Raw genomic sequence first — 13,322 nt, forward strand, 5'->3', positions numbered from 1 at the left:
GTGGCTCATATTTTATTGTACTGTATTATTTTGGGCTGGATAAATGGAATGTGTACCCCCATCACCATCACTCTTAAGTCTTCTTCCATCACATAAGACACTTGTTAAGATAAGAAAGATATTCTACTAAAGCTGACGGTGATTGAGAGTCATTCAGTATTCAAAGTTCCTAAAGAATTGTTGGTTCTCTGAAAGGGATAAAAAAGTAGGAAAGACTTTGTTCAGACTCTTGTTAGTAAACAGGTATTACTTCAACTGATACAATGGCTACGTGACATCAAAGTACTATAAATTATCAAAACTATTGTACAGAAAAATTACAAATTCATTGCAAAATACATTACACTGCTACCATTAAGAAAAAAGTGCTTTTTGTTATCCTTTCTATTTTTTGCCAGAAAAGTATTCTTTCAATATAGAAAATCCTGTGCATTATTACCCTGCATGTGGCTAGGATATATCATAAAGGAGTTTGTACTGAGTCATTCTGATTTGCTGGATGAAAGGCTGAAAAATATAATAATGACTTATTAAAGCCGTGTTCCAAGTGACCACACCAGCTGTTAGTGGAGAGATGCCTGTTTAAGACACAAGAAGATGCTCTGGTCTGCCAAACCCTGCCGGTCAACACACCATCCCATCAATCAGCTGGTCTGGAATATACAGGTCTGTTACACGTTCTCTGGTTTCCTTGTGTTCTCCTGAATTATTCTCATGTCCTCATCTAGCTTTGTCACCTCTATGAATCCTCTGCTCAGTGATGCCTGTATTGTCTCATGAGGGGAACAATGCAAGATGGTGGACCTGCCAATTTCAGGAATGGATGTCCGAGGAGTTCCTGGGCTGTAGCTCTTTGAGAGGGTTCCCTCACCAACATCAGGTCTAGGAATCCCCGGAGCACTGAAGAAACCTGTGAAAATGCAAGATACCATCTTGAGGACTAACACAGATACCCAACCCAGTTCCCCTAAAATGGGTTCCCAGTGAATTCCCAGGAAAGTCATTCTATCAACAACTTCAAATTCCAGAATGTCAGCTTGAGGAGAAAGAGGTTATGGAAGCAAAAGCAGGAATTGCCTTTCTTAACATATGTTGTTTTCCTTACCTTCTTCAAGTCTGAAATAATAGGAGTAAATGATGGTTTGCAAAGAATATTTACTAAATAAAATAATAATGGTAAAATAGTGACAGTAGCAGCTATTATGAAGTGCCTACTGTGTATAGGTGCTGGCCACACATGTTTGATGAACAGTGGTGTAAACATGGAATGAGTTTTCTTTGTGTAACCACTGAAACCATCTAGGCTTTGTGGAATCCCTTTCTTGAAGAGAAAGAAACTTCTGTAAGGATATCTGACACAGACAGCATTTTTCCTTTAATTTTGTGTAATTTACTTTTTGAGGTATAGCTTACGTACATTCAAGCATATAAAAAGTTTATGTTCTACAGTAGTTTTTTTAAACATATATTTACACCTATATATTCCCCACCCCTATCAAAATATAGAACATCTCTCCCTCCAGCCCTCTTCCAATCAGTACCTGTCTCCCTGTAAAGGGTCACCATTATCCTGATCTCTGATAAGATACATTTTTACCTGATTTTGTCCTTTATAGAAATGGAGTCATTGGCTGTCAACCCTTCTCTCTCTGGCTGCTTTCACTTGACATCGTGTCTCTGAGATGTATCCCTGATGTGTGTGACAAAAGCTGTCTCCTCTGCATTGCTGTGTAGTATTCACTGCTGAATCACCCTACATATCACTTATCCCCTTGGGAAACAACCTTGGAAGTTTTCCAGTTTTTGACCATTAGGATGAAAGCTGCTCTTGTCTGTGACTTTGAAGAACATCACACTCCTTTGTATTGGGTGTGGGACTATTTGATACCATACTATTTTAGCCACTTTTTATTATTTAAACCCAGTCCAATGCAGTACAAATTTCAATCTCCTGTTCAATTCAAGCAGTCTCCCATCTTTTTGGAAGATCCACACAACCTCTATGAGTGATTCTATTGGGGCTCTTCCCTAAGGTTTAGGGGTGAGGGAAGAGGAGAAGCAACCATTACAAACTATCCCCTCACCTAAGGCAACCTCACTCCCTCTCTTATTGTCAGGAGGCGGATGGGAGGGGTCAGCATTTTTAGCACTGAGCTATGGAGACAGCACCTCTCAGCAAGCTCTGTCCCCACTGGTGGCCCCCACAGTGGCAGTTCTTTGACTTAGTATCATATGTTCTGAGCTTGGCCCTACTTGACAAACTTTGGAAAACAGGAAAGACCCTACTTGGTCCCTTAACCATGTTGCTCTTTGCCCTGCACAATCTAGCCCCTGCCTACCCTCTGACGTGCCTCACCCTTTCCCCGTGCCCATTTTGCTCTGGCTGAGGGTCTTCACACTGCTCCTCCCTCTGCCTGGGACATTTTTTTCCCAGATCTTTTTGCATAACTTACTCCTTCTTTCCAATCAAGCTCCAGTTCCTTGAAAGGACCTCTTTCACCCCTCAACAAGAACTAGCTTCCAGCCCCCTCTCTGGCCCCTTCCATCACATCACAGTGTTCTATTCGCTTCATAGCAGGTACCACTCTCTGAAATTATTTTATTCATCCATCTGTGTGTGGTTTATTAACTGCTTCCCCAACTAGAATGCAACTTCTATGAGAGTCAGGAAATGTGGGGTTTTGAGCTGCTATATCCCGGCCATTAGAACAGTCCCCAGCATGCAATAGATTCTCAAGGAGGGAGTGTGGAGTAGAGCTAACCCCATGAAAGAGGAGCAGGTGTACCCCATTTTACAGATGAGCTTCAGAGATGGAGGGGCTGACTCACTCGCCCAAGTGAGTGAACAAGAATAGCAGAGCTCTGAATGCAAGCAACTCGAATTCCAAAGTCCATGCCCATAAACCAGGATCTACTCCCGGATGCGATATGCCAGTCTTTAAAACTACAGAGAGACAGAAAAATCGAAGAATGATGTTGAACTTCAGCAACTGTTGCTGCTTCTCACCTTGTGCAGGTCCTTCACTCTTGGAGGTAAACTGTCCCGGATCCGCCGCATGGCCTGGAGGGGAGGCTCATTGAAGTAGGGGGGCTCGCCGTCTATCATCTCTATCACCATGATCCCGAGAGACCAGATGTCCACCTGTTAGGCACACCACACTGATTGTCTCAGGCAAAGAGAACCTTCTGAAAGGTTGGATGTGTCAGGGACCCCAATAGATTCATATGCATTCATAAATTAATATGGGATTTGTAACCTCTCAAAATATACAATTCATATTTATAGGCTGAATTGTTAAGTGACCAAGTGTTTGCTAATGGTCTTCGTCTGCTTTTAAAATACAACTTCAATGAAGATTCTGACAATTTGATACACGTGAATGTCTTAACACTCTGAAGTTTAGAACTTTCTTCTAATCCTGTTAACTTGGGTGGTTCATGGTTTACAGAGCAGATGTGAAAACCATCCAAGGTTTTATGTTATGAAGAGAGGAAAGTTGCATTTAAACCATAAGAAAATAAGAAAAGTTTTGGCATATTCATAACAAACTCCAAAGAGCTACATTGCACAGCACAATATATCCTGATTCTTCTATTAATTTGATTTTTAAAAATAGTGCTTTGCCCCCATATATTTTTTCTTTGTGCTTTTTGTTTGTTTGTTTGTTTTGTTTTTTATTTTTTATTTATTTATTTTATTCTTTTTGCGGTACGCGGGCCTCTCACTGTTGTGGCCTCTCCTGTTGTGGAGCACAGGCTCCGGACGCACAGGCTCAGCGGCCATGGCTCATGGGCCCAGCCGCTCCTCAGCATGTGGGATCTTCCCAGACTGGGGCACGAACCCGTGTCCCCTGCATCAGCAGGCGGACTCTCAACCACTGCATCATCAGGGAAGACCATTCCTTTGTGTTTTATCACTTTGAAGCAGTGTGCACAAAACCATGATCTATAAAACCATGCTCAGGGAATGGAGGGAAAGAAAGGGAGAGACAACAAGCAATCCTTTCAGGGTAAAGAATGGGAAGTCAGGACAAGGAGGAGCCACAGCCATGCTATAAATTCCCAGGCACTGTCGCCTCTCCCTCCCAGCCTCATTATACCTCTTATCAGTTATTCACACTCCTGCTCTCACCCGCACAGTGACCTTCACTGAGAATTGATGCTCTTGGGACCACAGTGAGATAAACAAGTGGAGTATTCATCCAAGGGCAAGTAAACTGGGGAAAGAGAGCAGAGTCCACCTGAACTTCTGCCGCTCTCCTTTGCTCACTGGTCTGTGCCACCACCTGCAGGCTTCTCCTCTCTTAGGATCACCTTCTGCACCATAATGTGTGGAAACACTGTGTGCCCAGGTGAAACGAGCTCCTTGCCTCTGTGTGTATGTGTGTGTAGTGTGTGTGTGTCTCAGAGCTTCTACTCACACTATTATCCCCCTAGAAGGCTCTCCTCCACTTCTGGCCCCTCGTTTTATGTGTCCAAACCTTGTCCCTTAATAGATTATGAGCAGGTATGGAAGCAATCTAAGTGTCCATCAACAGACAAATGGATAAAGAAGATGTGGTATATATACAATGGAATACTACTCAGCCATAAAAAAGAATGAAATTTGCAGCAACATGGATGGACTTGGAGGGCATTGTGCTAAGGGAAACAAGTCAGACAAAGAAAGACAAATAGTGTATGATATCACTTATCTGTGGAATCTAAAAACTACAAAAAAACTAGTGAATAAAGCAAAAAAGAAGCAGACTCATGGACACAGAGAACAAACTAATGGTTACCAGTGGGGAGAGGGAAAGGAGGAAGGGCAATACAGGGATAGAGAATTTTTTTAAAAAGGGGAAGGTTATTATGGAATTATATGAAATCATGTGTGTGAAACTTTAAAAAATTGTAAAGCACTGTAGAATTTAAAGAATCTTTCATTCAATAAAAAAAGATCAAAAACATTTTTTGATTAAAAAACAAAAAACAATTAAAAGATAGATTATGAGTGATTATTTCCTTTTCAGAGGAAACAAACATTTTGTCATATTTTAAAATATGTTGCAATATTCGTATATGATTTTTCCTATAGCAAAACATTATTTATCATCCAAATATTAACCCCAATCCTGGGGAGCTTTCTCTGACATTCTATCCTTTGAATTATCACACCTACTCATCTGTGTGTCTCCGGCCACTTTTCAGGTTGCATTTTCTCACTTTGTGCACGCCTGGCCCTGAGGGTAAGATAATAGTTTGTGTGACTCTCTCCCACTGTCAACTTGGGACCTAAGTACACTCCTGGATCAATGTTGTGGCAATATCCCAGGGGTAGCCAGTCTCCCTTCTTCCACAACCTACTCTGTGACAAGCCTAGTGAATGGGGATCAAATGTGGAGTTAAAAGTCATCACCCTGATCTCCTGCAGTCATTAATGATCTCAGAACCCCTGCATCCCAGAGCCTAACCAGACCCTGCCACTCCCCAACAATGACCATCACTCCCTTACCTCTGTCCCATAAGGCAGCCTAGAAATCACCTCAGGTGCCATCCAGTAGGGCGTGCCAACCAGTGATTTCCTCTTTGGCACCTCTTTGGAAACTTGAGCACAGAAACCAAAGTCAGACAACTTTATCTGAAAAGGAAAGGAATGCAACAAACTAACAATTTAAAAATACTGGCTCTGACGTTTGAAGCAACGTGGACGGACCTAGAGATTACCATACTAAGTGAAGAAAGTCACAAAGAGAAGGACAGATACCGTATAATATCACTTATGTGTGGAATCTAAACTATGATACAAATGAACTTATCTTCGAAAGAGAAACAGACTCACAGACAGGGAACAGAATGGTGGTTGCCAAGGGGGAGTGGGGGTGGGAGAGGGATGGACTGGGAGTTTGGGATTAGTAGATGTGAACTCTTATATATATATGTATAACTGAATCACTTTGCTGTACACCAGAAACTAACACAACATTGTAAATCAACTATGCTTCAATAAATTAAAAAAAAAAATACTGGCTTCGAGATGTAGAAATATGGAAAGAGTTTCAAATTCAAAACAAAACCACCATCTCTTGTTAACGGGCCTTGAAAATACCAGAGGAGGGGCTATCAGACCCTTCTATTGGAAAGGTACAATCCATTTTAGTGAAAAAACCTCTTATGGCTCCAGCAGGATTGATTTGCAAATGTTTAACTCCTGTTGCTGATATCTTTTATAAAATTATGAAACCCCAAAATTTACAATACACCCAAAACAAATTCATTAAAATTCAAACCTACTACTTTCATTTAATGTAAGAGATGATGCTTTAGTGTAAGTAAACTGCTATTCTCAACACGAGTTTTGTACAAACTGCTGCAATTTAGGGGGCTTTTTGCACCGAAGACATTTAGATTTCTAAGTACCATGAGATGATTCAAATAACCAACCTCATTTCTATGTTTGACTTATTGCATGACCCCATTTATAAAGGATGCTGAGATATCACTTTAAGTACTGGCTCCCCTTTTCTTTTGGTTTTCCTCCTTTTCTCAGGACAGTTGAAGTTGCCAATGTGAATATCAATGCAAGTGGAAATGTGGGCATAGAAACTGGGTGTGAGCAATTAATTACCAGAGGTACAAGGTGGTCATCTTAATTACCCAATATACATATATGTTATTTACATTAGAGGTCGTCAAAAAGAAAAACACCCTGAAATTTCTTGCCCAGAGCCTTTAAGAATACTCTTAAGAACATACTGCACCCTCAGGCACCCTGCCAGTTTATATATTCTAGGTGACCAGGATTCAGTTTATTTCTGGGAGGCTTGATTCTCTTCATGGTGACCTGGTCTGAACTTCAGATAGCCTTACTGAAAAGGATTGCCACTTAGGATTATTGGTGATGACAGAATACATTAAATGAAAACAAAACAAAAAATATCAATGATTCAGGCATTGGGTGGCAATGGTTCAGAATGGCCATTTGAAGTTAAAATTTCCATAGATCAAAAGTATAGTCTCTAAGGCACAAATTCTCCCTTGATTCTCTTGATACCTCTCTGAACTTTTTACCACCTTTTTTTCTGGCTCTATCTCTGCTGCCCACAACTTAAATACTGGGGCTTCCAGGAGTTTGGGTCCCAACTCTCACCTCTTCTCTTTTTAGGTGCTCTTGCTAGATACTCTTTTTAACTCCACATGGAGTTAATTTTTGTGAAGGGTATACGGTCTGTGTCTAGATTCAGTTTTTTGGCATGTGGATGTCCAGTTATTCCAATACCACTTGTTGAAAAGACCATCTTTGCTCCATTTTACTGCCTTTACTCCCTTGTCAAAGATCAGTTGACTCTATTTATGTGGGTCTACTTCTGGGCTCTCTATTCTGTTTCATTGGTCTATTTGTCAATTCTTTGCTAATACCACACTGTCTCAAAAAGTCCTAAAGTTAGGTAGTGTCAGTCTTGCACTTTGTTCTTCTTCTTCAATATGTGTTGATGATTATGTTGGTCTTTTGCCTCTCCATGTAAACTTTAGAATCAATTTTGTTGATATCTACAAAATAACTCACTGAGATCTTGACTGAGATTGCATTAAATCTATAGATCAAGTTGGGAAGAAGTAACATCTTGACAATACTGAGTTCTTCCTATCCAAGGTAATAACTCTCTATTTATTTAGTTTTGTTTAAATTTTATTCATCTGAGTTTTGTAGTTTTCCTCATATAGATGTAGTACATATTTTGCTTGATTTATACCTAAGTATTTAGTTTTGGAGGGTGATAATGTAAATGGCACTGTGTTTTTAATTTCAAATTCCACTTGTAATGCTGGTACATAGAAAAGTGATTGACTTCTGTATATTAACTAGATATCCTACAACTGTGTTATGATCACTTATTAGCTCTAGATTTTCTTGTTGATTCTTTCAGATTTTCTGAATAGATGATCATGTCACCTGTGACCAAAGATAGTTTTATTTCTTATTTCCCAGTATGTATACCTTTTACTCCTTCTCGTGTTTTATTGCATTAACTAGTACTTCTAGTATGATGTTGCAAAGGAGTGGTGAGAGGGGATATCTTTGCCTTTTTCCTAATCTTAGTTGGAAAGCATATTCAATTCTTAAGGATATTTTAAGGCCCTGATCACTTCTCACTTCCTCCAGAATTTTTCTCAGGAGCCCATATTGATCTCTCCCCTCATCAAATTTGAGAGAATTTAGCATTCATTTAATCTTAAACTGTTTTCTGATGCTGAGTTTTTCCCTCAGCTGGAAATGACATTGCTCAGGGGCAATAGCTCTGCCTTTTAATTATGAAGTCTTGTTGTGTTCCTTAAGAGCTGAGAAAACAGTAGATACTCAAAAAACTCATGCTACTAGATTGATCTTATCTGATATTGACATATATATACCTACATACATACATGGGACAACAGAGCACATGATAGAAAACACATTGGTGCTCCTTCTGAAACCATCATTGATTTACTGAAGACAACTGTTTCTAGAATTAAAGTTGTAAGACAGATGAAATGGAGGTAATGTTTTGGAAATTATTATTTTTTTCTTTTTCCATTTCCTTGTTCATAATCTGCTCTCCAATCAAGACAAGACTAGTGGGGTATGGTTTGGGATGGGACTCCTTCAGTTTGGATTGCACCAGATGGAATGCTAGAGAAATATGGTTTAGCAGAGAGATGATTTTTCTCAATTGCTTTGGCACATCAAGAACCAAGCCCACATGTGTCAGATCACAGAATTTCCATGTGGTATAAAGAAGAGTGCCCTGGGAATTCCTTGGCAGTCCAGTGGTTAGGATTTGGCTCCTTCACTGCTAGGGCCTGGGTTCAATCCCTGGTTGGGGAACTAAGATCCCACAAGCTGTAAGACGCAGCCAAAAAAAGAAAAGAATAATACATTAAAAAAAAAAGAAGAGTGCCCTATGGCCATGGTAGCTGGTCCATAATTCTTGCTGCCCTATTGTAAAAAGCGTCTACAATTCTGAGAAGTGAAAGCCCTACAGTCCATCACTTTTAGCCAAGGATTATTTGCAGAAGAGGACAAAGAGCAGTAACTTATGTCAGGCCCCAACTCTTTATTATACACCATTTCCTACCACCCCGAGAAGATGGTGGTGTGCTTCAGAAATATCTGAGTAGCATACATCCCCACACAAACAAGGGAGAGAAGCCACATGCATCTGTGTTCAGAGGTAATATTAAAAATATTTAATAAGCAGATTCATCTAGACCAATCAGAATCTAGACATAAAGTTGAGCTTTGTTCTGGAGTTATCCTGTGGGCATTACCATCCTTCATGAGGCAAGGGGCGCCCTGGTAAGGGGCTGGGGTCACGGGGGATAATACTCCAATGACTGGAAACAGTGGCTATTAACCAACAAGCATGAGAATATTGCAACATTTTAACAATGGGTATAGATACACTGGTGAATACCAGCTGCACATCAGCTTCGGCTATGCCCAACATGGCCTCCATGGAGAGATGGCACAACAGAGTGGGTGGAAATGAACTTGAGACAATGCTACTGGCTTCCATGGCCTTTGTGTGGTTTGCAGGGCTCCCGAAGCTCCTCCAAATCTCAGTGAAGGAACAGGGAAGTGCCAGGCACAAGCCTATGGTTGACATGAGAGGCAGTCTCAAGGATAGCTTTCAAGACTTGAGGAAAGAGGCTGGAGTAAAATACTGCAGAGAAGCCTCTTCCTGAAAAGACCAGCAGCTGATGGGACCAGCTAATGCTCACTGGCCACGAGTCCAGGTAGCAGAAGAGGCTGTCACGCCAAGGCAGGGACCAACGAGAAACAAGAAGATGGATCATATCTCCTTCACCCAGAGGTCCCATAACCCACATTTGTCTCCATCCTCAGGAAGATGGGGGTGGGAGGTGGAAAGAAGGAGCAGGTGGTGGCCAAACCTCAAAGACTGAGGGTTTAAAGGTATCAGTTTAACCTTACAATAACGTGACTGAACTCTGATAAACAATGTTTAAATCATTTAAGCAGACTAAATTTAATAGACTGAATTAAAATGGAGTTAAAAAAAATTCTAGTCAGTGGGGCTTTGTGAAGAAGTTGAGGTTAGTTGTGTGTGTGCGTGTGTGTGTGGTTATTTCCAAAGCTCAAGCCTGAGTAAGTTTGCAACCCTATGACACAGATAGTAAAGGAGGAACAATTTTGCCAATATACTTTGTTTACCCATAAAATTAAGAAACCTGAATGATTCAGGAGGTGAATGTATCAGCATTTTGGTATTGGCAGTTTTAATTTCAATATCTCTAGTGTGGCTTTCTTTTTCCAGACATTAAAAAAAAAAAAGATACCAAACCTGACAGACTAATAATTATCTCCCTGACAAAATATAAGATGAGAAATTGAAACTCAACACTTGGAAGCCAGGTCTGTTCTTATGTTGTAGGAGTATAATTGTTTTTGCATGATTGTTTTACTCATCCAAGTACATAGAAGAGACAATTTTCTAAAAGAACATAACTGCACACATTCGTCCAAATAAATCTGCAAGTAGATAATAAGAACTCAGGTAATGAGTATAATAAAGCATTGTAGGCAGTTATTAAAAGCAAATCACACACACACACACACACACACACACACACACAAGCAAATCACATAGACTTTAAGCTGAGCCTTATTTTAGATAGGATTGTACAATGTGGGTACTTAGGAAACCACCTTTGTCTCACGAATGCAGTTAGGCTAAGAGAACTGAAGCAAGCATGTTGCCCGCCCCCTAAGAGGAGATGTAGCTGGTTCCACAGGGGCCAGACAAGGAACTAGAGCTCAGAGGTCAGACAAAGCTGCTACTTAAACCTGAGATGTTACCCATCTCAATGCATCCCGGCTAGGAGTAAGGGGCCCCACAAAAATTTGCAAGAGGAGGAGCAAAAGAGAATCCACCCACAAGATAGCTACAGGTTTAAAATAAAATGTAAAACCCTCGTTTTGTAAATTGCATATTCTCTAAAGAATTCCTGCGTCTGCTCCAGGTTTTTGCTAAGGCAGAAAGATGGCTGCTTTTGTGCCTGGTTCCTGGGTTCTTCCTATAAGGCAATGGTACTCAAGTGTGTATCATCAGCTGGAAATTGCTCAGAGATACAGCCAGCCTGACTGAATCATAATCTCTGAGAGAAGGGCCCAGGAATCTGTTTTTTGCCAAGGTCTCCAGGGGTTGTGATGCTCACTAAAATCTGAGAACTTGTTTTAAGAAGAGCAATGACCCAGGGACAAAGGAACCGAGGTAATAGAAGGGGCCAGACTGATGATGGTGCTTCCAGCTGAAGACCCATTTCTTCAGCAGCCAAACCCAAGAGGAGAGGGAAGGTCTCATAGCGGCTGAGCTGGAACGGCCTAGAAGCCTCAGTCAGCCCCTCTGCCACTTGGCACAGCACAGAGAGCGTAGGAACTTGCCCAAGACTATGTGACAGTTTCAGCAGTGAACTCAACCCTGGGGTCTCCTGACTTTTCATGCTGTGTTCCCTGTATTAGAAAATAACTTCTGTGGAGGAAGTGTTTGGGTGTATCTCAGAGACTACTGGAAAGGAATGAATTCAAGCAAGTTATTTAATATGCCCAAGTCTCTACTTAAGAAGAGCTTCTGGGAGATAATCTTCAGGTTTCTCCTAATTGTAAAATTCTAGCAATTTGAGAGACAACAAAATTCAAATGGCTAAAGGAGCCAGGAAAATATTGGGTTGGCCAAAATTCTGCTCAGGTTTTCCCGTAACATCTAATGGAAAAACCCAAATGAACTTTTTGGCCAACCCAATAATACCAATGAATTAAATGAGCCAGTGGAGACAATGGAAAACTAGGGACACACGCCCCTGGTAAAGAGACACTAACTTCCAGCTGATTGTCAGGAGACCAGTAGAGAAGGTGTGGAACATTCATAGGCTCCGTCTATGGCCCCTTATTTGTCCTTTAACCCTCCCTTCAAATTCTGTGGGAGAAAGGGCACAAACATATTTATTATTTATGGGTGCTATGTTACTTTGGGACCCCCTCTCCCAGAAGAAAATGCTGAGACAAGGAATCAGTGTAAGTCATTTATTGGGGAGATACAGGAAACACTAGCAGTGAAATGGGGAAGTATAACAGGGAAGGGAAGGCAGTCAGTCAAGGGTTAATCAGCAAGGAAGTCACCACCATGGGAACTAGAGCTTAATCCTGCTGAAGACATCTGGGAGACTGTATAGAACATGTGTCTCAGAGCTATTCCATCCAAGGGCGAGAGAGCTGGGGTATTTATATACCAATTCCCATCACTTTTTCAGGGCTGCTCCCGGGAAGCATGAATGTTAATTTCCTGGAATTTCTAGGCTTCTTTGTGCTGGAAGAGCAGACTACAGTAGCCAGAGAAGTCCCGAGGCAAAGAGATGCAGGTGGTGGCATTTGGAGGTGGAGTTAGCGAGCACTGAAATGGGAAGATAAGGGTGGGGCACCAGCAACGTTTCCACTGTAGTGCTATTCACCCTCATCACACCACCTCCATTACTGCCATGAGTGAAGTCAGGAACAGTGTCGCTAGACACTTTGATTTTTTTCAAGGGAGACAGGAATCTGAAATTTTACGTGAAATCTCCTAATTCTTAAAGTGTGGCAACCAATTTATAATAAAAAGAAAAACCATAAAGACTACTTGTAAACGCCTCTTTTTAATAGATGCATTGGGCTTAAGAGGTCATGGGTTTGAATTCCATTTCAGCCAATGAATTTGATAAAAGTTGGTCACTCACTGCCTAGTGGCCCCTAAGTATCATCTCTTAAATGCGAGCCCCAGGCCAAGGAAAAACCGTGGAGGAATTTACTCAACCCTTAATTGAAAGATCATGGGGACTGCCTTCACTCTGAGCATCTACCATGTACCTGGTTTACCTCTTATGGTTTTACACTAATTACTTCATGTAATTCTTGAAACCACTCTATGACATGTTATTTATTTTCCCTTTCAAACCCCAAACACCACTCCTTAAACACCTCTGCTTAATACAAATTAGTGATTCACTCGATATTATTTCTATCATGGACAAAGAGTGAACGATTTCTTTTCAGTTGATAGCAAAAAATTTCCCTTATAGTCTTTGAAGAGGCCAGAAGGGACTTATCCTTTTAAACCTGAGCAATTCACTGTTTTTAAAAAGATCTATTTTATTTTGAAATACTATATAGGTTCATAGGAGGTTACAAAGAAATGTGCACCCACTCCTCCCGATACGTTAGCATCTTATGCACTATAGCTCAATATCAATGCCAAGAAATTGATGTTGGTACAGTCCATAGAGCTCACTCAGATTTTATCAGTTATACA

At 40.8% G+C, this 13,322-nt stretch overlaps 1 protein-coding gene across 1 annotated transcript in view; it reads right to left on the reverse strand.

Annotated features, from left to right (window-relative positions):
- Window positions 1–754: 754 nt before the first annotated feature.
- PAK5 (p21 (RAC1) activated kinase 5) overlaps window positions 755–13,322 on the reverse strand; it is a 94,394-nt gene continuing 81,826 nt past the window's right edge. The window contains exons 6-8 of the mRNA XM_060077941.1: window positions 5,495–5,620; window positions 3,008–3,142; window positions 755–910 (exon numbers count right to left, since the gene is read on the reverse strand). Of these exons, the coding sequence (XP_059933924.1) occupies window positions 755–910; window positions 3,008–3,142; window positions 5,495–5,620 (417 nt within the window). The remainder of the gene's footprint in view (window positions 911–3,007; window positions 3,143–5,494; window positions 5,621–13,322) is intronic.

This window comes from Mesoplodon densirostris, chromosome 16 (genome assembly GCF_025265405.1).
Source record: "Mesoplodon densirostris isolate mMesDen1 chromosome 16, mMesDen1 primary haplotype, whole genome shotgun sequence".
In the NCBI taxonomy this organism is placed as follows: Eukaryota; Metazoa; Chordata; class Mammalia; order Artiodactyla; family Ziphiidae; genus Mesoplodon; species Mesoplodon densirostris.